The 26,271-nt window shown below is 42.5% G+C and overlaps 1 protein-coding gene across 1 annotated transcript in view; it reads right to left on the bottom strand.

Annotated features, from left to right (window-relative positions):
- The window catches only part of ANKS1A (ankyrin repeat and sterile alpha motif domain containing 1A), a 3,005,277-nt gene that overhangs the window by 616,929 nt on the left and 2,362,077 nt on the right, over nt 1-26,271 (bottom strand). Inside the window, exon 20 of the mRNA XM_044076145.1 lies at nt 7,141-7,248. Coding sequence (XP_043932080.1) covers nt 7,141-7,248 — 108 coding nt within the window. The remainder of the gene's footprint in view (nt 1-7,140; nt 7,249-26,271) is intronic.

Here is a 26,271-nt window from a genome sequence, read left to right as displayed (position 1 = left end):
CCACTTTCCATGCTTGTGAGTGATAAGTCCTTGTGCAGAATTTCTGTAGTTGGCAGTTGTGAGGGGAGGCAAAAAGATCTATGTCTGGGTGTCCCCATTTCCTTGTTATCATGATGAAGACCTGTGGATTTAGTTTCCATTCGTGCGGATCCATGAGATTTCTGCTTAGTTCACCTACCAGTGTATTTTTCATTCCTGGCAGGAATTGTGCCTGCAGATGTACTTGATAGGTCAGTGCTGTGTTCCCCAAAGTCATGGCTTGCCTGCAGAGGGGGTAGGAATGTGTGCCCCCTTGCTTGTTTATGTACCACATAACTGTGGTGTTGTCCGTCTTTAGTAATAGTTGTCCTGGATGTAGTAGATCCTTGAAGGCTGTCAGGGCATTCTGTACAGCTAGCATCTCTTTTTGATTGATGTGAAGATGCATTTGTTCCTTGAGCCATGTGCCCTGAATACATTTTCCTGCCATGTGTGCCCCCCAGGCATAATCCGATGCATCCGTTGTTGTTGTCTGCCTGGCTATGGGTAAGGTGAAAGGCTGTCCCTTGTTGTGGTGACAGGCCCGGGACCACCATCGAAACTCCTGCTGTAGATACGGAATTATAGTTATTATTATTTCCAGGCTGTGGCAATGTTGAGTCCAAACACTTTTTAGATACCATTGTAGTTTCCTCATATGCAGTCTTGCATATGGAATTAGTAGAATGCAGGATGCCATGTAGCCCAAGGCCTGCAGAATTTTTCTTGCAGGGAGCTGGGTCTTTGCTGCCATCATTTGAAAGTAATGAGTCAGTAGCCTTTGTTTGTCTGGCGTGAGATAAGCCATCTGGGCAGCTGTATTTAAGCTTGCACCCAGGAATATTCTCTCTTGAGGGGGCACTAGTTTTGATTTCTTTTCGTTTACTGTGTACCCTAGGCAAATTAATAATCTTTTTACAAACGCCAGATGTTTTAGTAGAATGTCCTTGCTCTCTGCTTGAATAAGGCAGTCGTCCAAGTAGGGATATATTTGAATTCCTCTTTGTCTGCAAAATGCAATTACTGGTGCCAGGTATTTTGTGAAGACCCTGGGCGCAGTAGATAAGCCAAAGGGCAGTGCAGAGAATTGGTAATGTATTGAGCCAGCTATGAATCTGAGGTATTTTCTGCAAGACTGATTGGGACATGCAGGTATGCCTCCTTGAGGTCCAAAGTAACTAGCCAAGCCTTCTTGCCCAGCATGGGTCGAAGTTGCTGCAGTGTTAACATTCTGAATTTTGTAACATCCAGGAAAGTATTTAGGATTGACAAGTCCAGTATTGGTCTCCAGGCTTTGTCCTTTCTGGGTACCAGGAAAAGTCTTGAGTAAAATCCTTGTCCCTGTTCTTGCTGTGGTACTCTATGAATAGCTCCCATGTCCATGAGAGCAGCAATTTCCTTTTGTGCCCTCTGTCCATTGGTTTTGTGGCAAGTCCGGCCTACCGTTTGATTTTGGAAGGGTGTGAAAGTGGAACCTGTAACCCTGAGAAACTATATTCAGTACCCATTTGTCCTGGGTGATAATGTGCCAATTTTGTGAGAAAAGTGCTAGCTTTCCCCCTAGGGGTGCTGCCAAAAGGTAAGTGCTTGGCCTTTGTAGAGGGAAGTCATTCGGACTGTTTCCTACAAGATTGTGATTTGTCTTCTCCTCCTTTGGGGGCAGAAGCACCCCATTGTTTAGGTCTGTAGGAGCCTTGGGGCTGAGATCTGCCTCTTGGGTGTCTGTATCTGCCTCTTTGTGGCCTGACACCGGAAAGGCCAATTTTTTGAAGGCCAGTTTCTGCTAAACCTAGGTGGTTGAACCTGTAAGAAATCCTTTACTGTCTGCATTGATTTTGCTTTATCCTCCATTTTCTTTAACACTTCTACCTTAACACCAAACAAAACATCATGCTGTAGTGGAGCACCCAATAATTTTACTTTAACATGTTCAGGTAAACTTTGTTCTTTCAACCAAGCATACTTTCGAATGACAGAGCCTGTAACTGCGGCTCTGCAAGAAGCCTCTAATGAATCAAAACCACATTGCAGAGTATGCTTTCCCACCTGTTCAGCTGCATGCAATAAATCCTGTATTTCCTTATTGTTAGGACTTTCTGAGTTTGTAAGCATTTTCTGTTTTAACAGAAGACATGAGGTACTGTTGATATTTAAGCATGCGAAACTGGAGTTTAAAGCTCTAACAGCTAAAGTAGCAGAAGTGTAAACTTTTTCCCCCATCTATCCAGTGCTCTAGAATCCCTATCAGAGGGAACAGGGTTTTTTGCAGTGGAAGCCTTAACCCCTTTGGGACCTTGAGAAATTGTTTCTGGGTCAGCAGCAGGGTTTTTATAAAGAAATTTATGAGAGTCGGGGACCCTGTAATACCTGTCTGGCTTGACTGGTGCAGGGGGTAAAGAATCAGGAGACAGACTGGATTCAGAGAAAACATCATCAACAATATCAAGCACAGGAGGGATAGCCAGGGGGCTGTGCTGAGGCAGTAAAAGAAAGTCTCTGAGCCTATCCTTGGATTCTGAATAATCCCGGCTCTCCCAGTGGAAATGCTCCCTCATGGTGTGCAGAGTTTCCCCAAAAGAATAATCCACAGGTGGAGAGGCTGAAGGAATAGATTCTTCAACATCAGAGTCCTCATAGGGAGGGAGGGAGAGAATAGCCCTGATCTGAAGAGGAATCAGAGGAAATAGAAACCTGGTCAGAGGAATCATAGTCAGTGTCTTGCCTAGGCCTTTTGTCAGGAGGGGGATGGGAACCCCTGATTAAAGTACTTAGGTCTTCGGCCATTTTAAGCATCTGTTTCTTTGGCATGGATGACTGTTCAGGAGAATGCTGTACTTGTTTCCTTGTCTTCAATGGTGTTTTTGACTGTGTCTTGGCTGCTGCAGTGGACTTAATAGTAAGCTGTGAAGGTCTGAAAACACCCTCAGAAGCCGATGCCTGCTCAGCGGCTCCGAACCCATCTGAGGGAATAGTTTCCGTACGCCCAATACCTTGAGTATCCAGAGGCCTAGTTGTTTCCACGTGGGAGTCGGATACGGCCTGTGGCTCTGAGGTAGCGGGTGTCAGGGGCTGCGAAAGCGTCTCACTGAGAACCGGCGACTGGCCTAGAAGAGGCTTCGTCGTCGGTTTTGGACCTCGGATGCCTGTTCTTTTCCTTGTCTTTGCATTTTTTATGAATTCCGGTCGTCGGTTGTTCCGACGGCATTATGTAGTTAAACCTTCAGCCAAAGTAATGTAAAGCAAAATCAAACCGACGCTTAATAGTGCGTTTGTTGAATCTAGCACAAAACCGACAACTAGTAACGTCGTGGTCAGGGCGTAGGCAAGGAATACAGTAAGAGTGAAAGTCCTTATGAGGTATTTGCTTCCCACAAGAAATACAATTGTTAACTTTTACTGACATCAGGCTGGAGCAAGAAAACGTTTCCCCAACGGGGTACTTAGCTTTATTGAAGACTTCGGTTCTGAAACTCTATTTCGAAAATCTCAGGAGTCGGCCGACCGGCACTTGCGAACTGCTTTTGCTTCGGGCACCGCGTGGCAAGAAAGACTGAAGAAAATGGCGTTGGTTGCATCTTTTATACCCCTGGCATACTGACGTCAGGGAAGAGGCGACAGCAACCGACGCTGGACCTAGACTTTGGAACTCGGGCCAACTGCGGGTAGCCTGCCAGCAGGATAACTCAAGTGTAATGACTGCAACAGTGAAACATGATGAACATAATTTGTATCCCTGAGACACAATGTTCAGAACCCAGTGGTCCTTGGTAATGGTGGCCCAGGTGTTTAGTGAAAGGAGAGTTTTCCTCTTGGGGTAAGTGAAGGTGGGCAGAAGGAGGGGGTGGAGGAGGTGAGTCATTGTGAGTTCTTACCATAAGGTGGTGGCTTAGAACTCCCTGGTTTTGAAGTGGAGGTAGTCCACTGCTTAGATCTCTGCATTCCCTGGGGCTGTTGTGTGAGGGGGTCTGCTTCCACAGGGCCTAGGCTGGGCTGGTTTACTGGGAGCAGGAAAGGACCTGTGTTTGGAGGGACAATGCCTGCTGAACCTAGGGGGCTGGACCTGCAAGAAAACCTTAATTGTTTGCATAGATTTAGCTTTTTCTTCCATCTTTTTTTAAGACCTCTTCTGCCTTAGTTCCAAATACATTATTTTTGTGCAACGGGGCATCCAACAATTTAAATTTCAGATGGTCTGGCAGGGGCTGTTCCTTAAGCTATGCATGCCTTTTAATGACAGATCCAGTGACTGCTGCCATGCAAGAAGCTTCTAGGGCATCAAAACTACAGTGCAAGGTGTGTTTAGTTACTTGACTTGCAGAATGTATTAACTCTTGTAAATATTTAGATTCTGCCCAAGCAGGAAGTCATTTTTTGTTTAAGGAGTTCCAAGGTATGTTGCTGAAATTTCAGCATATTGAATTGACAATTTAGTGCCCTGATAGCAAGAGTAGCTGAGGTGTATACTTTTTTACCCCATTTGTCCAATGCTTGGGAATCCCTGTCTGAGGGATTGGGATTCTTAGCAGAGGTAGCTTTAATCCCTTTTTGCCCTTGAGAAATGACCTCAGGGTCAGCTGTGAGATTTTTAAAAAGATATTTGTGCGAGTCAGGGACTCTACGATATCTGTCTGGTTTTCTGGGAGCAGGAGGAAGAGCATCAGGAGTCAAGCTGGATTTGAGGAAAACATCCAGGACTAGGGGGGGGGGGTGGCCAAGGGTCTGTGCTGTGGAAGATCTAGGAATTCCCCAAGTCTCTTTTTAGACTGAGGATAGTCCTGACTCTCCCATTGGAAATGCTCCCTTAAGGTATGCAGAGTTTCCCCAAAAGAAAAATCTTCTGGGGGAGAGGCTGAAGGAATGGAATCCTCTGCATCAAAATCCTCATAAATGGAGAGGGATTGCATGTCTTCATATTCAGATGCATCAGATTCATCTGAGTCTTGTTTAGACATAACTACAGGGGACAGATCTCTTTTCTTTTTGGAGGGGGTAAGCTTGACTTCCCCTGATCAGCATGATAAGGTCTTCTGCCATTTTAAGCATTTGAGACTGAGGCAAGGTAGCAGACGCCTGAGAGTGAGTGGTTGGTTTCTTGAGAGTGGTTCATACTCTGGGCCTGAGAAACTCGGTAGTTTTAGAAAGAATGGTAGTCGCAAAAGATTACGTCATTTTGTGTCGGGATTCGGTAGTGTGAAGGCCTTCCTCGGAAGCTGGTGTCTGCTCAGCAGCTCCGGACCCGTCCAAGGTAGAGACGACTGCAGGATCCGTAGTCGAACAAGAGTTTTGCAGCATACTGGACTCAGAAAAGGTCTCAGTAGTGGCCTGCAAATCAACAGAGCTGGGCATCAGGGGCTGTGAAAGCACCTCACTGAGTACCAGAGAACTGACGACTAGCTTAACGGAAGCATCGTCGGTAGGTTTGGACCTGTGCGGTCTGTCTCTGTCTTTATCTTTACATTTTTTTCAGAAGATATGCTGTTGGATGGCTTACCGAAGCCATATCAGAATTCGAGGACTGTAAGTGAAAAAATCTGGCTACAAAAAGGGCCCAACGACTGATAGTTCTGGTGTTGAACAAAGCACAGAAACGACAATGAGGAACATCGTGGTCTGGACCTAAGCAAGTGATGCAATAAGAGTGGAAGTCTCGGTGTGGTATTTATTTTCTACAGGCGAGACAATTGTTAACTTTTTCTGACATCGGTTAGTGCAAGAAAAAAGGATCCCCAAAGGGGTACTTAGTTTTACAAAACTTCAGCTTCAATTCAGCAGATGAAACTCAGGTAGCGGCCAACCGGCACTTGTGCAAACTGCTTCTACTTCGGGCTCCTCGGCAAGAAAGACTGATGTAATGGTGTTGGCTGCCTTACTTTATACTACTGATGACCTGAGGTCAGTCATCAAGTGACAGGAACCGACACAGAAATACTCTCTGGTATTCGGGTCGGCTGAGGTCTACCCTGGCAGGGATAACCCAAATGTGATGACTGCAACAGTGAAACATGAAGAACATTATAAATCACTGTCAGGAGTATCCGGTTTGCAACTATGTGGACAATGCTGGTCACTGCAAACTAGTTGTCCTGTGTGCAACTAGGTATTGGAGAAACTTCACTTGTGTTTTTTTACATGAAAAAGTCACTCAAGGTGTCTAGGTCTGTACCCAGCACTGCCAAACACTTGAGGGGAAACTAATACATAGACCCTGAAAATTAAAAAATGAAGTATATATATATAGGCAGATATTCTGAAGTAGAAACTAATCAAGCAATACTCCGTGAAAATAAATAATTAACTTGTCAAGAATAATGAAAAGGGGGGAGTCGTGTGAATGGTACTGCCTGGCTACTACTAATGCTGATTTCACCACTTTGCTTCTTCTCTCACCCGAAGCAAAATGTTAGCACCAGTCCCAAGAAGAGAAGCAGGCCACAGCTTTTCTGGTAATCCACAGTTTTGACCTAGATAATGCAAGGTTTGTAGGCTTGCAGCCTTTTTCTGACAGATGCCTCAAATAGCAGCCAGACCAATCAGGTACATTAAGCACACACACTCACTCCCCAACCAGAAAAAGTCAAAAATCAATGGACTCTGCTACTACTCTTAACAGGATCAGAATATAAGCACAGATTCCAAGCTGTCACCTATAAAGCAGTTATTCATCTTTCTGGCGATCAGCAGTCTCCCGGGAATAATGTAACTGCACTCCTTCTCTCACCAGGAGAAAATAGAAGCACTAATCCCAAGATGACTACTGAGAGGCAGAATGTGGGCTCTCCAATAACTGGTGATCTTACAATAGATGTTTAAAGGTAACATGAAAAAAATGGTTTATCCTTAACACTGCAGTGTGCACTAAGCAGTTAGATTTACTGTCTAAATGTAGAACCACTATTTTTAAAACAGCAAGACAGATTGAAAGGGGATGGGTACTTTTGTATTCTGGTACCATGGAACACAGTTAATGTTACAATTTCATGTTAAAAGTCATCTTCCTGGAAAATGATTCTGGACACTATTTTCAATCAAGCTGCAGGAGCATTTTCCATGTAGGGATGTATAGCTCCTCATAACAACAGTTTATAAAATTTCAGATTAAGCAAGGCTTTCTGCTAGACTTACCCGGAGCTGTGAAAATCTAGGTGGTTTCTGTGGTGGCTCCTCATAAGGTCTTTCAGCTAATGATGCGATAATTCTTTTCCTGTGACCCAGAAGGTTCACCTTCAAGACCTACAGAAATAAAGTATCTTTGTTTAGCTAATTAAAATCAGATATGCAGTTTTCTCATGTACCAAATGCTTTTATTGTGAGAACTCTCTTGAAGTAAGTGTAAAGGATTACTAGATCTCCTCCATGTCTTGTCAGTACAGCTGCTCACAGAAACCCCAAGACCCACACTCAGTGTGCCATACCTATCCCTTAAGGTCAAGCATGAACATATGCAACAGACCTAAAGCATGTATGTGCCTCAGCAAACCACAATTTTAACCCATATCAAGTAGTGGCTAATACCACACAACACACATATATATACAGTTATAAAAATTACTTCCAAAAAATCTTAACACAATGACAATGGCAGATGGCACATCCCACATAAGAAGGTTGAAGGACAAGAAAAAAGGCACTCAGCACATTCTGAAATATTAGCTGGTATTTTGACTACCTGCACATCAGCGAAACCTTACTTCAAGGGTACTAGTGTCGTGAGTATAATAAGACTTGGCAGAATCCCAAGCAGTGTCCCAAGTATTATCATAAAGAGGTGTACAGGTAAGCCCAAAATGGATGAGGGTTCCATGACAACATCTTAAAGGATGCTCCACTCCCGACACTGCCTGGTACAGATTTTCAGTGATGACCCGGTGGTTCTACACAAGCATCCTGTAGAGACATTTCTGAAGCATGCATTAACAGGCAACTGCCATCCCTTTCCCCCTCTAATCCTGATAGAGAGCCCACTATGTTACTGAAGGACCAGTTCACTTTCTGGTAACAAAAGCTATAAAACTGGCAATCCATCTGGACAGCAATCCATTTGTAAAACTAAGAGGTTGTCTCCTGATGCTCATGGATTGAAAGGGGATGTAGGTGCAAGTTTAAATAAATATCTAGGGTCTGCAAAATGCATTCCTTCAATTTTTTTTTATTTTATACTTCCCCTCTCTGTATGCCATCAAGCTTCCTCCTACCAGCAGGAAATTCCCAGATCCACTGGAGCCAGAACCATCTAGGTAGAGGTAATCACACAGGCAGACCTCAGGTTGCCTTTTTTTTTTTTTTTTTGGTCATCCGATAGGAATAATTTAACAGTATGTGGTGTGACCCTTCCCTTGGTGGTGATGCAAGCACTTCAAGGACTGCCTATGCCTTTAGTCCTACACATGAACATACAGGAGCTACCATCTCCAGCTTGAGGGTGCATGTCCTCCATGCAACAGCTCGCCATGTCTTGAAACAACCCCACCTCCTCATGGACGGAAGCACCTATCCTTCTTGGCAGCAATACCAACTGCCCAAGCTACTTCTCTAACTTGTGATGCTTATGCTTTAGCTGATACATCATCTCTCTGCACCACCACCAACTCCTCTAGGTCTTCAGCTTTCTAGAAGAAGAATGGGAGATGAAGAACATCTAAGCAACAGCTCATGAACTGTCTTAAGGAACAAATGGAAATTCATCAAGAAAGAATGACTAATGGCTATTACATTATAAGAAATAAGTTTCTTTGGGACTATCAAACATAGCATCCCTTCCAGGATACAAACTTCAGATGTAATGAACTGTCCAGCTCACAAAGTGACTATAAACAACACACTAATCAAAGATTAGGTCTCAAGATAGAGGTTTCTTTACTAGATACTAGAATCATCCCCATTCAAAATAACTGTTTAATGAATCTATAATGGGTTAGAGTTCTGCTTTTTAATAAATTATTACTAAGCAACATAGCAAACACTTGCACGTTTGTTGTGAGGCAAGCTGAGACCTAGGTTAGAGATCTAGGAGATGGAATGAGTAATCATGGAGATTTACAGGGCAAGAAGCAAGAGGAAATCACAGCCCAAATGTTGAGTTGTTTAACCTGTCTTTGCAGAAAGACTGAGTGAAAGCTCTGCAGGCAGATTCCAAGAGCTTTGAGATCTCCCTGAGGAGACGTGGTATCTGAACAGGTGCTACTGCAACAGCCATGCTTTCAAGTGGAAACAACCATGTTGCCAAAGTACCACAGCCTCCAAACATGTTGACAGGAAGTTTCTCAATAAACTATGATTTGAAGGTTCTTCTGAATGACTATAGGATAAAAAGAATGCAACTCGAACATTCTAGAAAGAACTACATCAACAGGTGGAGTATCACAGATATTACACTTGGTGACCCTAACCCTTTCAAATCTACAAAGAAGTCTATTCACCTTGGCCCATCAATGGGAGTAGAGGTTGGTAGTACTGCATTCTTCTAGAAAGCAAACTGTCTGCCAGAGGGTTTATGCAGTGAAACAAGGAATGCCCGCAGGACATCTAACTTTCCAACAATACAAATCCCCACTTGGAACGTGCCCCAGATGGTGAACTTTTCTTTATAAAAGGACCAAAACAGGACCACTCCTTGCTTGCTCAAACATCATACTTGTTTCCTTTGCTCTTTTGTTTGCGCTTGATCTGGCACCCACTTTTATAATAAATGATACACTCCTAGATGTACCTGGGAAACTACCCTTATAAAAATATCTTTACACTGGGTGCTTTTAATTATCGTTCAATTAACTGGTATATGTACAACTCCAAAGTTAGGTACGTCCAAAGGTTCCAAGACTTGGCAAATAACTCTCTAGAACAAACAGTTAACCAGCTCATTAGGGGACAGCACATTCTGGACCTGGTCCTCATCAACACTGCCCCCAAGAGGTACCAGGTCTCTCCAGCCCTTGTTAAGCCAGACTACAAACTAGTACCTTTTTCCTTTAAATTCACTGACCACACAACAGTAAACAATTCTAAATTGAAGGACTTTAAACGTACTGAAATTTTACATTGAGCTATGCAAGTTTACATGCAATGTCACTAACTCCTCATGAAGTTTCTGCTCCTACTTGTTCATCTAAACTCTATTCCCACATAAAGTATATAGATTTTGCAGTCCTCACTGGAACCAAATTTAAGGGGAATTTAAAACTAATCTACCAGGATGGTCCACCATTGCAAATATGCTCCCTCACAACAGAAAAAATGTGATTAAGTCCCATAACAAATCTACCCACACTACAGATTTAATCAAAAAAATCTGCAAAGCAACTGAAAATGCCCATCAGAAAGACCAGTGAATGAGATGAAATTGACATCAAATGGCAATAACTACAAATTTGTCTTTAGTTGTAGTTGAAAACTGAGAAACTGAGAAACAGCACCATGCAATGTGCAGAACTAATATGAAATGGCATTACCCACTCTGTCCTCAAAGGTATAGCTAACATGCTTGCAGAGAGACTTAGTGCTCATTTTACTGCAGAACCAGCCACTGAAATTGAATAATAAATCCCTTAAGTCCCACACAAACCTTAAACTCACTATGAAACATGTCTTGGTTGTACTCTCAAAAACTAAACCACCACTTCCATGGGTCCAGACAATTACCTGGGTGCCTAATTAGTAGCGCCAGACATGCTCTCATTGAATCCCCTCCTGCACTTGTTTTAACTTTAGCCTAGCCACTGGGTATGTCCATGAGGTTTGAAAAATCAGCTGAAGTGGTGGTCCCTGCCCAAAGGGGACGCTACCACAGACCCTGGGAACTGCAAACCCATCAGCCTAACTATGAAATGTGTCATATCTGACGTCAAACTATGACATTAAAAATCACCCAAGACACTTGGGTTTTGTCAAGGGCAAGTCATGTCTACTCAACTTTGTAAACTTCTTTGTGAATGTTACAGAGGCTATGGACAGTAGCCATTCAGTCAACACAGCATATTTTCACTTGGCTACGGCCTCTAGCATGACACCCACGAAGGTATTGTAAATAAGCTAATAATTAAGAATTAAAGGTAAACCCTTTTAATGTTAAGATGGATTGCAAACTGGCTAAAGGATAAAACTCTCAAGAAGAAATAAAACGTACCAATGAACTATCACAGGGCTCAGCACTGGGACTACTCCATTTTGGTATATATTTTTCTAACTTGCATACAACAAACCTTGACCTATAGCAAACTAAATTCCCTGCAGACTGTAAGATGGGTGTCATCATCCATTCCCCATTGATACAGAAGTTGTTGTGTCTTTCGGCTTTTTCCCGGTTAGGGGTCGCCGCAGCAGAACTCCGGTCCGCTAATGATTGGCAGTAAATTTTTACGTGCCGAGTTACCAGCTCTGACACACACAACCTTCAACGAAGGTACGCCCATTCACACACGTCTCCACACAGAAGACGCTCTAGCTGAGAATCTAACAGGACAACATCTTACTGTGAGACGACAACGCTACTGCAGCACCACCACTGCAGTCCCATTGATACAGAAGTACTTCAGCAAAAACTAGTTCTCGCAGATTACTGATGTACAGAAGAGTTCAAACTATATGCAAAAAAAGTGCAAAATTATCCTCTTTGGGAAATACCTACATTGACCTCCGGGTGGGAGGATGGTCTAATGGTTAAGGTGTTTACCTTACAAACACAAGGTGCAGGGTTTGATTCTCACAAGGGGTAATTGGCTAGGCTTGAAATGGCCCACAAGGGTAGTTAGCCTAGTACTAATCTATGAACCTATCTATGAACCTATCTATCTACAACGTAAAGCATAGTTAGTGCCCCACTCCACAAGGATTCAGTATTCGGTGATCTCAGCACCTGGGTTAACAATTCTCACGATTGGCCATTTGGTATCAAAAGGTCAAGTACGGGGCCTCACACTGATATCACTGGTAAAATAAAACATGCAGATTTGTCTATCTTGCAGACACTACAACACATCAGTATGACCTACTAAAAACTTCAGGCGGTTGCCAGTGCAAAACAGGACAACACAATTACTGAGCAAACTACTTTTCAAAGTTATCAATCGAGGCTGATGCCTTCTGCTTAAATCCAAACTCCTCCTCAGAAACCAAGATTATCTACTTGGGGACAGAAGAAATGAAGTATTTACTCTGGATTTGCATTACATACTTTGCATTTAACTCATTACATCACAGTGACGCCTCCAAGTGCATCTGCAGTTAACTCCTATTGATGCCTCTAGGCATCAAATATTGCTTGTTCATATTTGCATCAATAATTCCAAAACCATGCTATGAATAAGGTTTTAAAAGATTTCATCTTAAAACTTACACAATGGCAAACTCAACTGCATTAATATTTGACCTCTGTCTAGTACAGGTACAGAGATACTAAGTGTTCTTTTTATATTATTAATTTATATAGATATTATTTTCACATTTTTTCTAAATATCTCAACAACCAAGTAACAGAGACAAAACTCCTTAGCCTCATATAAAAGTTATCAGCTAGATGAATAAAATGCTGCTGACAGTGTGTGTGTATAATTTGAGTGGTTACTGAGATATTGTAAGTTGTTTACAAAATATTACAAACATAATAGTTACTGTGTTTACTGTGACTTATAAAATTCAGTTCAAGACCTAGAACCTAAAGAATACTACCGCTATAAAAATAGTTTCTGCTGAAGGGTTTCCCATTTATACTTCTTTCATAACCCCTATGGTTCCAGATATATGAACATTTGTTTGAAATGTGAGGACATAATTTGAGTCTGTCAAAAGGCTTAGGCTCCACCCATTGGAAGTTACAGTGCAAACTTCCTGAGCTGTACTGGAGTGAATGATTTAACAACGGCAGTAATGGTTAACATGGTTAAAAACTGTTAGGACAGTTAAGTATCGCTGTCAATCATCATCTTGAAAAGGTGCAAGCTGCTTCCTTGGTTAAATGTTCTCTTAGTTCAGTTTTGAAGGATAAGAAGATATGTTGCCTCCTTACCTCTAGTGGGAAGGGATTCCATGTGGCTGGGCCAAATTTTGTTAGCACGCTTTCCCTTAAGACTGTTTTGAAGCATAATCTACACAATGTTTGATGTCTGGTCAAATAGTTTTAAATGTAACTTGATGTTCACTTTATGTAACATGTTATTTGCTACACACTGGACCCAGGTCTTAGCTGAAAAGTATGGAATTACCAGTCCTCCTATCTGGTTATCAAACGTAAATAAATCAATCAAAATAAAACTACACACAACTGCTGGATTGTGCTTGTGTTCAGCTTATCAACCACCTTTCATATAATCTGAATTGGCCATTAAAAACAAAGAAGGGGGCATAAAAAGACCAACAACAGAAGACAGCTGCAAAAGGCCTACAAGGAACATTAAAATCCTCTCACTCCATCACTCGCAGGAGATGAAGAAAGTCAATTACCCAGGCCCACATTTAATCCAAAAATATATCTAAGGAGACTAGACAGCCTATGCCAGAGTCAATGACTTACTCCAGTGAGCTGAAGGTTGAAAGCTCAGAGGTATGTGTCATGGGGAAGTCTTCTTGCTCAATCTCAGACCACGTTGTTTTGAGGGTGAGAAACAGGATGATGATCCTGAAGGTGAAAGAGTGGGGTGAGTTTGAGCAAGAAAGCTCCCCCATGGCACATAGTTCTGGGTAAGCCCTGCTGCTTAACCTCACCCCACCCCAATCTGGGGATGAGAAACAGGATGATGATCCCGAAGGTAAAACAGTGGCTGCTACCAAACAGCCAAACCTGGATTCTGGGACACCTTATCATTAGAATTTCATGGTCCTGCCTTGGATCAATGGGACAACCTTTCAAATGATCTCTGCACTTGAACCCTGCTGAAGATCTAAAACACCTCAGCAATGACAGCCTTGAGCTTCATGCAGTTTGGTAAGTGTGAGGTGATGTGAAACTTTGTGGAAGCAGAGTTGTGTGCGACTGGAAGCTACTCCCTTTAGTCTCATACCTTATTAACACATGTAATGATAGCCATGAGCCAAGTGAGACTAAAGAGTCCACACTCACTGTTCCAATCTACATTATGATTTACTCTCACTCTAAAAAGACAGCTGCAGTTTTCATCCTGATTTGTGATGTGCTAAACACACAAACGTGCAGTCTATGCATTAAAGACAATGAATGTGGGAACTGTCCGATGACACTTTAGGATGAAAATAGAAGTATCAACTGCTGGGGTAAGTACACCACTTACTCCTGCTGCACTGATGCTGTAAAGCCAAAGTGGACGTATGGCCCAGAGTACTGCACAAAAGCATTACACCCGCTGCACTGACGTCATTTTTATTTTCATTGCATCATAAAAAATCTCTTTTTTTTAAGCTTTACTTGTCTTGTTAATTTTCTCTTATGTTTAACATCTACTAAACAATCTCCCCTATATTATTATTTTGAGAGTTGTGCCACACTGCTGTAACCTGCAGGCTCCTTTCAGGGTAAACCTCTACACAAAGGACCCCAGAGTGCAGGGCATCCACTTCTAAGGCAGAATAAGAATAAAAATTCTATAACACTGATGACAGAATGAACAGCTGCAGCGTACACTGTATTAGATGAAGATTAAACAGCAACCCCATCAGAATGACTGGTGCTGTCTGCACCCAGCTTCACACACAACTCTTCTTCCACAGTTTAGCTCATGGTCACAAACTTTCAATCCCCATTTTACAAGTGAAGTAGCTATCACTAAGAAATGTACTGGATGTCCACAAGCATACAATATAACCCCACAAACACTCACAACCATTATGCATTGGTCTTCCTGACCAGTGCTTCAGAAAAAAGCTTCCACCACCCAGTATTTCTCTCTCACTTCCTCTGGTTTTCTGCCACAATAATGGATTAGGAGTTGCCCCATTAGTAAAAAAATAAATAAATAAATACATAACGTTTAGTGCTAGAGAAGTGTGGCTCTGACGTTTCAGACAAAGTGGGCAGGCTAAAAACAGCAGCCACCTCCTGTAGTCTCACACCTTAGGTTTATACATGCCATAATAGACTTGATTTTATACACTTTACGGTTGCTTTAGATTTAAATGTCGTTACAGTGGTGCAGCGGTTAATGTTGTTACCTCACAGTAAGAGGTTCTCCAGTTTGATTCTCACCTGGGGTGTCTTCTGTGTGGAGTCTACATGTCCTCCCTGGATTCGCTTGGGTTTCCTCCGGGTACTCTGGTTTCCTCCCACATCCAAAGACGTGCGTCTGGAGCGTTTCTCCCCAGGCCTCCGCTGAAAATAGGCTCTGTCCTAGATGGACTTTCCCAGTCAACAAATGTTAAATAAATAATATGTTATGGCAACCTTAGTTTTATACATGTAGTAATTGTCTTAAGTTTAAACGTGTAATGACAGCCTTAGGTTTAAAAGTGTAATGACCGCCTTTGGTTTAAACGTGTAATGACCGCCTTTGGTTTAAACGTGTGATGACCGCCTTTGGTTTAAACGTGTGATGACCGCCTTTGGTTTAAACGTGTGATGACCGCCTTTGGTTTAAACGTGTAATGACTGCATTTGGTTTAAACGTGTAATAACTGCATTTGGTTTAAATGTGTAATGACTGCCTTAGGTTTAAACATGCTACGATAGCGCTAGACTTACACATGTAATCATTGTGCTAGGTTTATATATGTAATAATACACCATGAGGCATTAAAGACATGCAATTTCAGCCACATTCTTGAATCACACCTGCAGTTCAATTCTGAAAGTGCTCTCTTTGGCACAATTTCTCTTAATATCCACTAGATGCTAAGAGCTCGCAGTTTGAATCTCATCAGTCCTCAAAGTTTTCCTTAAGCAGTATTGTGGTTTACTTAAGGTTCTTATCTCACAGTTTCAGAGTCTAGAGCTCAGTGCAGACAACCAGTCACTGCCTGAGTGAAGAATGCATTTTATCCCAGTATCTGCCTGCTATTTTTCCTGGAAACTTTAGTCTCCAATCTCCCACAAACATGCAGGTTGAATGGTCACTCTAAATTGCCCGTATATACTGTATTTACTCTTGCCCTTGTGGCCTAGGTCAAATCTGAAAAAGGTCTGAATATCTGCCAGCTCCAGTGACCAAGACTGAGAAAGCCCTCATTATGGCTCAGATAACCACAGTTCAGTTAGTAGTTCAGCAAATAAACAAGCTAAAGGATAGGTGTGCCCAGTCTGGTGTGTGTGTGTGTGTGTGTGGTGGGTGGGTGGACGAAGCTGGGCACAGCAAGATAGGTGCACACAGTCGTTTGGTGGAAGGCTAACGTGGCAGTGCGCATCCTGGGGGTGGATTTTGGTTTAACAAGCCACTTCCTGGTGGTAACCTTCATGAATGAGTGCATGGGAGAGTGCCAGGCCTTCCTCCTGTGAGTGTAATGAAACTGCTTCTATTAAGGCCCTAAGCTTTCATTTGGGCAAGGGATATGCAACCTGTGTCCCTGTGGAGTTCACAACAACTTTACTGTACAACGGGGTACTTCCATGCACCTGAAATGATGGCTACTGCATTTGCAGCTTGGTGAGATGAACAAAAGTTACAGTGTTGTTCTGTGCTTCTCCAATACTCCTTAAATACTAACTATGACCCAGATAAAGCAGGTTTGGCTAGCAATTTATATCGGTATGGGAGCCAAGGGAAATAGGTGTATTTATCACCAGGGGGTGGAAAAGCTGGGTCGTGAGATGCCTTGAGAGTTGACCTCTGGGTCAGCAGTAGGATTTTTGAAAAGAAATTTGAGAGAGTCAGGGAGACTCTAATACCAGTCAGGTTTCCTGGGAGCAGGAGGAAGGGTGTCAGGAGTCAAACTGGATTCCATAAAATCATCATCCAAAACATCCAGGACAGGAGGAATGGACAAAGGTCTGTGCTATGGTAAATCTAAGAATTCCCGAGTTTCTATTTTGACTGAGGATAGTCTTGACATTCCCATTGGAAATGCTCCCTTAAAGTATGAAGGGTTTCCCCAAAAGAAAAATCCTCGGATGGAGAGGTAGAAGGAACGGATTCCTCTGCATCAAAATCCTCATAAGCAGAGAAAGGTTGCATATCTCCATATTCAGATGCATTAGAGTCATCGGACTCCTGTTCAGATAAAACTACTGGTGACAAGTCTCTCTTTCTTTTGGAAGGGGTAAGCCTGGCTTCCCCTAATAAGCATAATAAGGTCTTCCGCCATTTTAAGCATTTGAGATCGAGGCAAGAAAGCAGGTGCCTGAGCTTGGGTCGTCAGTTTTTTGGGTGTGGTTCATACTATGGGCCTTAGAAACTCGGTAGTTTTAGAAAGAACTGAAGATGCGAAAGAAGTCGTCGATCTGTGTTGAGAATCAGTAGTGCAAAGTACTTCCTCAGAAGCCGGTGCCTGCTCAGCGGCTCCGGACCCATCCATGGTAGAGACATCCGCAGGATCCTTAGTCGAAGAGTCTTGCGGCATACCGGACTCCAAAAGGGTCTCGGTAGCGGCCTGCAAATCCACAGAAACGGGCATCAGGGGCTGCGAAAGCGCCTCACGTATGACCGGAGAACTGGCAACTAGCTTAGCGGAAGTGTCGTCGGCAGTTTTGGACCTGTGCTGTCTATCTCTGTCTTTATCCTTACGTTTTTTCAGAAGATCGGTAGTCGGATGGCTTACCGAAGCCATATCAATTCAAGGACTGAGTGTGAAAATATCTAGCTACAATAATGACCCGACGACGTATAGTTCTGGCGTTGAACAAAGCACAAAAGTGACAGCAAGGGACGTCGTGGTCTGGGCCTAAACAGCTGACACAGTAAGAATGGAAGTCTCGGTGTAATATTTGCTTTCCACAGGAGAGAGAATTGTTAACTTTTTCTGACATCGGTTAGAGCAAGAAAAAAGGATACCCAATGGAGTACTTAGCTTTAGAAGACTTCAACTTCAATTTGGAAACAAAATTCAGGTAGCAGCCGACTGGCACTCGTGCAAACTGCTCCTGCTTCGGGCTCCTCGGCAAGAAATACTGATGTAATGGCGTCGGCTGCCTGATTTTATACCACTGATGACCTGGCATCAGTCCTGGAGCGACAGCAACCGAAGAAGAAATAATAAGCCTCTGGTATTCGGGCCGACTGAGCGCTACCCCTGGCAGAATAACCCAAATGTGAAGACTGCAACAGTGAAACACAAAGAACATCTACCAGCAGATTCTGAATTACAGAAATGGAAATTTTCAGCAGGCTAAATAATTGGACCTACTGATAGATTCTGGTGGAGAGAGGGTGTTAATGGGTTGAAGGGATTCTCTCTCTGAGTGGACACCTGAATCCCTTTCTCATTCTCTGATTTGAGAAACACCTCTCTTTTCAGCTGATCAGTATCAACTTGTACTAAACCCAGCTCACTAGCTCTCAATTCTTGTAATTTAAATAAATGTTTTCAATTAAATCTACAGATTCACCTAACAGGCAGTTGCATCAAACAACATTTTGGCAATTCTGTATGACTTATCTCTATGTCTTGTATTTACTTTTAAAATAATCTTGACCAATTCACACAATTTTCCCTTTTTTAAAACTAAAAGATCGCCTTTTTATCAAAGTAAAAGCTCTGCTTGCATGACCTTTATCTCAGTAATTTTCTGTAAGTGCTTGTCTGCTATCTGGCTCTTCTAGAGAAAAAAAGGTAGACAACTTATAAATTTGAGGGGACAACCCATCAGCAGCTGTGTTTGAGATAACACTACGGAATGTAACAGGGTATTTTGAATTCTAGAAAAGATGAAACCTAACAGAAAAATCAAAGTACCAACATTTATTGAGAATTTTCACTCTGTCATATGTTCCACTTGCCAGTATTCAGAGGACATTTGGGGCTCGATGTAAAGTGCTACAATTCCCACTGCTGCTAAAAGTTATGAAATTCCAGGGTCATGAATCACAATTTGCGCATCATTACATAACAATACATCTTTAGGGACTTCATGCCTTGCAAAGATGGAGTTTAGTACTGTAGTAACACTGTGATTTATGGTGTCGGTAACTGTGCAACTTCAATTAAGGTAAGTCTACGCACAGCACAAAGTAAGAGTTGGAAATGTATAAAGTGTTCTCTCCTTCGGATTTTGATTCTTGAACAGGAAACGGGAGCTCACACTTTTGTATCATAGGTCCTACTTCTACAGATATGTACAATCTCAATACATGATATCACTACCACTTCCCCTACACCTGCTTGAACCTGAATGTGATTCTTACATTAACAATCATATTCTCATTCTGCTGAATAGAAATGATAATTCAGACACTTTAAATATCCCTTAAAATACAATCCAGTTTATTTCAGTAGGGAAAATAAGACTCTACATTACTGGCCATCCAGTCATGACATCAAGCAGCAACTGACATCCAGATACCTTGGGTACATGCCTTTAACTCTTCCAACTTTTCAACAGAGAATGACAACTGGGACACCATCTGCAAGACCTCTAGATCTTTCTCAAGAAAATCCTAAACTGCACTTGAGCAGATATGCTCTACTTAGTTATCAGGTACGTATATCAGATTACCAGGTTTATAACACACTTACAAGATCATATTTTTCTAAGACTGTAGCATTCTTTGAAAACATGCAACTGTGGTTAACTGACATAATTACACAATAGGCAAATACGGGATACAGGAACTATAATCTTTCTGCACAATGCAGCTTAAGACTTCATAGCATTATTCCACTATGTTTACTGCTACAATACAGTTACAGCATTACAACCATAAACGGTTCGCTGTCTTGTAACACTGCACCAAGATCTTGTTAACTGACAACTACCTGCACAAAACTAAGTTGTAGCATTACAGAACTTAACAAAAGGTGCTGCAGTAAAAAGAAGTCATGTACTTACCACAACATTCAATCTGTGTTGAGCTTCATTCTTTCCTCACAAATAGGTTCTGATCCGATCCTTCGGATCTGACTCGGCCGATGCTACAGCTCACAGTCACCAGATATCTCGAGCTTCTCCCTTATCGACAATGCACCTTGCCAAATGCCTCATACCTTGTTTGTCACTATACTGTGTAAAAGGGCAGAGAGAAATAAGGGAAGCCATATTCAAAATCATGTAAACATGCAAATATATCCATTCAGAGACCATGAAATTGCTTGTTTTTCCAGAAGTCATCGACATGGGAGGCAGATGTGAGGAAAGAATGAAGATTGGCAACACAGATGGAACGTTATGGTAAGTACATAACTTCTTTATCTGATGTTGTCAATCTTCATTCTACCCTCGTAAATGGGACAGAGTCTCTAGCTACTTGAATCCAGGGTGGACCCGAGGAAGGATATTCCTGAGCACCACAGAACCAAATGATGACCTACCTCTGGAGACCAGATCCAATTTGTAATGAGTAATAAAGGTATGAGAAATAGCCCAAGTTGCTGCTGCACAAATATCATCCACATACATCCTAGATGGGAAATCTGTGGAAGTAGCCACAGATCTTATGGAATGTGCTTCCAAATGATATGTGAGAGGAATGAACAATTTATTATGGATAAAGGAGATGCATTTGTTAATCACTTTGATAGAGAAATTTTAGAAAACGATTTTCCCAATTTTGGTCCAGAAAAGGAAACAAACAGATGGTCTGCTTTCCTGACTTTTTCTGTTCTATGCAAATAGAAATGCAACTGTTTATGAACATCCAGTAAATGTAAAATGTATTCTCCTTTGTTGGTAAATTTGGAAATAAATACTGGCAGATTGATAAAACTATTTATGTTGGATTCTGACACCACCTTTGGAAGAAAGGATGGGTTGTCACATAATGTCACTCTGTCCTTATGGAAAACTAAGCATGGAGGTTTAGAAGATTACGCTTGGATCTCAGAAATTCTTGCGGAAGTGATGGCAACCAAAAAGTCAGTTTTCCATGAAAGATATTTAAGGTCACATGTAGCTGCTGGTTCAATGGGAGGTTGTGTTAAAGACTGCAGCATCAAATTCAGGTCACATGGAGGAGCAGGGCTCTTTAAAAGGAGGCTTTAGCCCTGTATAGTACTTGGAAACTGGTGCTAGCTACCCTAATGTATCCTAATACCTAATAATAATGTACCCTTGTACCCTAATGGTTGAGGTACTAGCACCGTTCTGAAAAAGGTGAGCAAGGAAATCTAAGATGTGATAAACAGAGGGTGAAAAAGGGTCAGCTGAGCCCAAATAGCAAACCCTTTCCATTTACCTGAATAGGTTTTCCTCGTCGAAGATTTATGGGAAGACGGAAGTATACGTCGGATAGGAGATGAGAGCATAGACTGTCTGGCTACTAAGGGAACTAGAGAAGCCAAGCATTCAGCTTGAGGTTTGGAATATCCAGGTGTGACATGCCCGCTGGGTGAGACAGGAGTTCCGGAGATGGATCTGGGATCCATGGTGGTTGAACCATGTGAGGCCACAGAAAGGAAAACCAAATTTATTGAGGCCAGTACAGAGCAATGAGGATCACTGTGCTCTTCGACCTTGCAGCTTTCCGCAGAAATTTTGAAATCAATGGGGTTGGAGAGAATGCATAAGGGAGACTGGGAGGCCAATCATGAAGTACAACATCCCTCAGTGACTGTTCCCGTGAAGGAATCAAGGCAAAGCAGTTGCTGCACTTGTTGTTTAGGGGAGAGGCAAAAAGAGTGCAGCATGGCTGGTCTCATCAATGGTAAATGTAGTCTGCCACCTTCTCATTGAAGGACCATTCATGGAACTAGGATGCACCTGCTCAGCTTGTCTGCAATCACGCCAGATCTTCCAGAATGTGTGTCGCTAAAAGAAAGTGGTCTGAAGAGATCACCCACTGCCAGACCCTGAGCGCTTCTCAACACAGTGTGAAAATCTGGTTCCCCTCGGTTTACTGACATACCAGACAAATGACATGTTGCCCGTCTGAATTAAAATCATCCCACAGGGAAGAAAATATTTAAATGCTCGCAACGCCAAGAGCACAGCTCTCATCGCTAGGACATTTATATACAAATTGGTCTCTTCAGGAAAACAAGTACCCTGGACTGTCTTCCCCAGATAATGCCCCCCCCCCCAATCTAGGAAGCCTCCGTGGTCACTATGGCCTTTGGCTGTTGGGGAATGAATGGATGGCCATGGAGCAGTTGATCAGACTGGATCCACCAATAGAGATCTTTTTTGCAAGTGTTGGTAATTTTTATTTGTTACGACACTCACTGACTAAAGACTGACCATGGAGTAGCCAGCATCCTCTGTAGGATCTACATGTAAAACATGGCCAACTGACCTAAGCTAATCACTGCAGCCATGAGACCCAGAGTTTGGAGGACTGTGCAGGCTGAGACTGATGTACTGTCTACAACCTTCTTGACCTGTGACCTTATAGTTAGTACTCAGTGTGGTGGAAGAGAAGCAATGGCCATCTTTGTGTTGAGCAGTGCTCCAATAAATTCCAATGTCTGAGTTGGTTGAAGTCATGATTTGCTGTAGTTTACGGTTATTCCTAGGGCAGCACAGGTGTGGAGAACCTGATCTCTTGACTGAATGAGTTGATACCTGGTCGGAGCGGTAATGAACCAGTCATCTAGACAGGGAAACAACTGGAATCCTTGCAGTCTGAAGTGTGCTGCTAGTACTGCCATGCATTTGGTGAACACCCTGGGGGCTGTGGTGAGTCCAAAGGGCAGTACTCTGACTTGGTAATGACTGGCTCCCAGCCAGAAGAGTAGGTTCTTTCTGGACTACCTGTTCATCTTTATGTGATAGTAGGCGTACTGGAGATCTATCAATCACATCCAGTTATACTTGCCTAGAAAAGGGAGAATGGACTGAACCATGACCATCCAGAACTTAGTTCAATGGACAGATTTGTGAGATCCAAGATTGGTCACCAGTCCCTTGTCTTTTTTGCACTAAAAAGAACCTTGAGTAAGTTCTGGATCCTATCTGGCTTAACGGGACCTCTTGGATGACTCTCTTTTTTTCTAACAGCTTTCGAATCTGAACCACTGATTGATCCCTATGAATGGGTGGTACAGTGGGGATTTTCCAGGGAATTGGGGGTGGAAGGGAAAATGGTATTATATAACCTCTAGATATAATCCTCTGCAACCAAGTATCTTTTAAGTCTAGCCATGCTCTCTGGTGTAGGTACAATCTTCCCCCAACTGTCTCCAAAGGTGGACAGTCTGGCCTCCATTTAGTTGTGCTGGTAGGATTTATCGAACAAAGAATTCTCGTGAACCCTGGTTTTGCAGGCCACCTTTGCCACGAGGGCTATGAGACATCCATTGGAGTCCTCCCCTCCCTCTGCCTCAGGGAGCACTTTTTCCACTTGTGTCATGGAATGGACCTTGGGATTTTTTTTAAACACATTTTCCAGTCACTCCATTGATTCCTGGAGAAGGATCTCTGGTGGGTCTGAAAAACATATGCCCATGGCAGACAAAGTCTTGCCATCCTTTTCACACCTGAGAAGTGTTTTTTTCACTTTAGGGTCAAAAAGGGTAGTTCTGTTAAAGGGAGCATTGACAAAATTGGATGTAAATGGCTCTGCAAAGTCACATAAGTGCACCCAGGCATGCCTTCTTATGGAAATGCCTGAACCCACTGCTCTTGAGGTTTCTTCCCCTCTGTTGGAAATAAACCTCATGGCGCTACTGGAAATAGCCTGTAGGGCTGCCAGCTGAGAAGTTACTGAATCCTTAACCTCTGCAGATACAGTTCCTGAGAGCATTTGTTAACTCTTTGGTCAAATCTCTCTGAAGTCTAACAATGTGCCAGCCAGTTTAGCAATCATAATGCAAAGTTTGCTGAAGTAAAGACATGCTTCCCAATCTGTCCATTGCCCTCGACCCCCTGTTGGGAGGATCGACAGTGGAACTCTCATCGGATAGTTCCTTCTTTGTGGCTACCACGACCACCATGGCATCAACTGGAACTTCTCTTCCCCAAAATTGCCTGTCTGCAGGTGGTGCAATTATCCCGTTGGGTCTCCAAGGTATCTGCACTATAAAGTCATGCTCCTTCCATGCCCACTTAGAGATCATGTCTATGAGCTTGTCAGCGGGCAGAGTCACCCAGGAAGTAGAGGATCCTGTACTAAAATCTTCTAGGAGAACACATTCCTCCAACCCTTCCTCCAACATAGGGTTGGAGGATGCCCAGCCACCTCTCTGTTTCAAGATCTCTAGTATGTCCCCCCAAAGGGGATATCTTTAAGAGGTGACTGTGGGGAAACTTCGCCCTCATCGAACTCCCACAGGAATCCGTCACCAAAGACACGGGAGTCTAGGTGATTCCTACTGCACATCCTTTTCCTAAGTACTTCCTCAGTGGGATGATCTGGGAAAGTCTTGGAAAAGGAAATCACAATTCCCAGAGAAGAAACCTGAGGTTTCAGTACAGGATGTCCCCATGGAGATAGTAGTTGAGACTCCACATGCTGGGCCATCATGGGATGGATAGGATCCAAGTGGGGGAGCTGTCAAGGCAGCAAACACACTCCATGCAGCTTCAAAGGCAGAGCTCGAAGGAAAGATCATTCTCTCCACATCTTCTTCTATGAGACTTCTAGAAGAATGAGCAAAATAAATGGAAGGGGATGCTGGTTTTTGCAAAAAAAGGAGATGGAAGCCTGTCCGGTACTGGGTCGGCCAACAGAGTGTATCTAGTGTGAGCACAACAGTGTGTCTCCAAAGGTTGTGTCTGATCCGGTGGTTTTGCCTGATCAGACTTTTGATAGAGCCAGAGATGCTGAATTTGTTTTTGAGGTTGCAGGATCTGAAGTAGCAGTTGGATCCAAAAGTTTTGCCTTTTTCTTTTCCAGGGTGGATCCAGAAGTTTAGCAGTCTGTTTCCATGACGAGTCAGAGGAGGATTTTGTCAATGTGGAAGGCTTCAACTTTGGAGACTGGGATATGGCTTCTCCAAAGGAAGGAAGGAGACCTTTTAATATTGATTTATTTTTATGTTCCACTAATGCTCACAGACTGAATCCGTGACAAATTGAGCAATGCTCCAGTAGGTGTAATTTACCCAAGCAGTATACACAAAATGAGTGTGTGTCTGAGATAGGCAACTTATGTCCACATTTGGAACACTTTTTGAATCCTGCAGGTTTGTCACTCATTGTTTCTACAATGACTAAAGATCAAAAATTTAAGGTAAGAATATGAAGAAAGTAGTACTTTTTTTTTTTTTTAACAGTCTGAAGGAAGGACAAGGAATACCACCAATAGTAACCAGAACTATGACCCGGTAGTAAGAAAGAGGGAGAGTGAAGAAAAATAAATGAAAAGATTATAACCCTCAAGTTCAACAGAGGAGGCGGCGAAGCAAAGAAATACCAATAATGGTATGCCAGAAATATGACAAAGTCATAAGGGCAAGATTGGAAATAGAAAGATAACGTTTGAAAGTACAAACAGTAAAAACAGTAAGGGTTAAAAAGGTATAATATAAACTATGGAGAAAAAAATGTTGCTAGAGGAGTTTTAATAAAAGACTGTACTTAATTAATAGGCTCAAGAGTTACTGATTGACCACGTCCATTAGCTAGAAGAGGTAAACAAGATCTGAGGTATTTTGCAAGGTGCATTGTGGGTAAGAGAAGTTTAAGAGACCTGATGGCTGCAAGCTGTAGCATCGGCCGAGTTAGATCCGACGGATTAGATATGGACCCAGTTGTGGGGACAGAATGAAGATTGACAACATCAGATCAAGATGTTAAGATCTCAAAGTAACCAAAACCATGCCAGATTATGCTCTTCAAGCTTTCTGAGTGACACTGTTGTACATGACAAGTATGAAGGTACACCACGCTTGAGAAATGCAAACAGATGATTTATCTGGGGCTTTTGCATATTTGCCATTATTGCTACTCAAGCCATCATCAAGCGTAAGCCCTTCTGAAGACATGTGGAGGATTTTTATCAGTGGTTGCAGTATATGCTAGTAATACTAAAGTACTTTTCTTAACTGTAATGCATTCAGGCTTTAACCTGTACCAAGAGAAGAAAGGCTGCTAAAAAAAGCAGGTTATTATAATACAATGATCTTGGGATGCTGGGGGGGGTGGAGAAGTGCAATGATCATATTATATACAGAATTATAATAATTTCCCCTTTTTTTAATAGAGATGGATGTCAACACTAATGGGTTTAGTTTAAGCTATAGCAAACAGCATTTAAGCAAATAGGCCTGACAATCTAAAATAAATGAAGTATGAAAAATTGTAGTTTGTTCTTGTATTTGCAAACTTATTAGCTG

This window comes from Protopterus annectens, chromosome 7.part0 (assembly GCF_019279795.1).
Source record: "Protopterus annectens isolate FY-2018-M chromosome 7.part0, PAN1.0, whole genome shotgun sequence".
Classification (NCBI taxonomy): domain Eukaryota; kingdom Metazoa; phylum Chordata; order Ceratodontiformes; family Protopteridae; genus Protopterus; species Protopterus annectens.
This window is presented reverse-complemented; position numbering and strand designations above follow the sequence as displayed.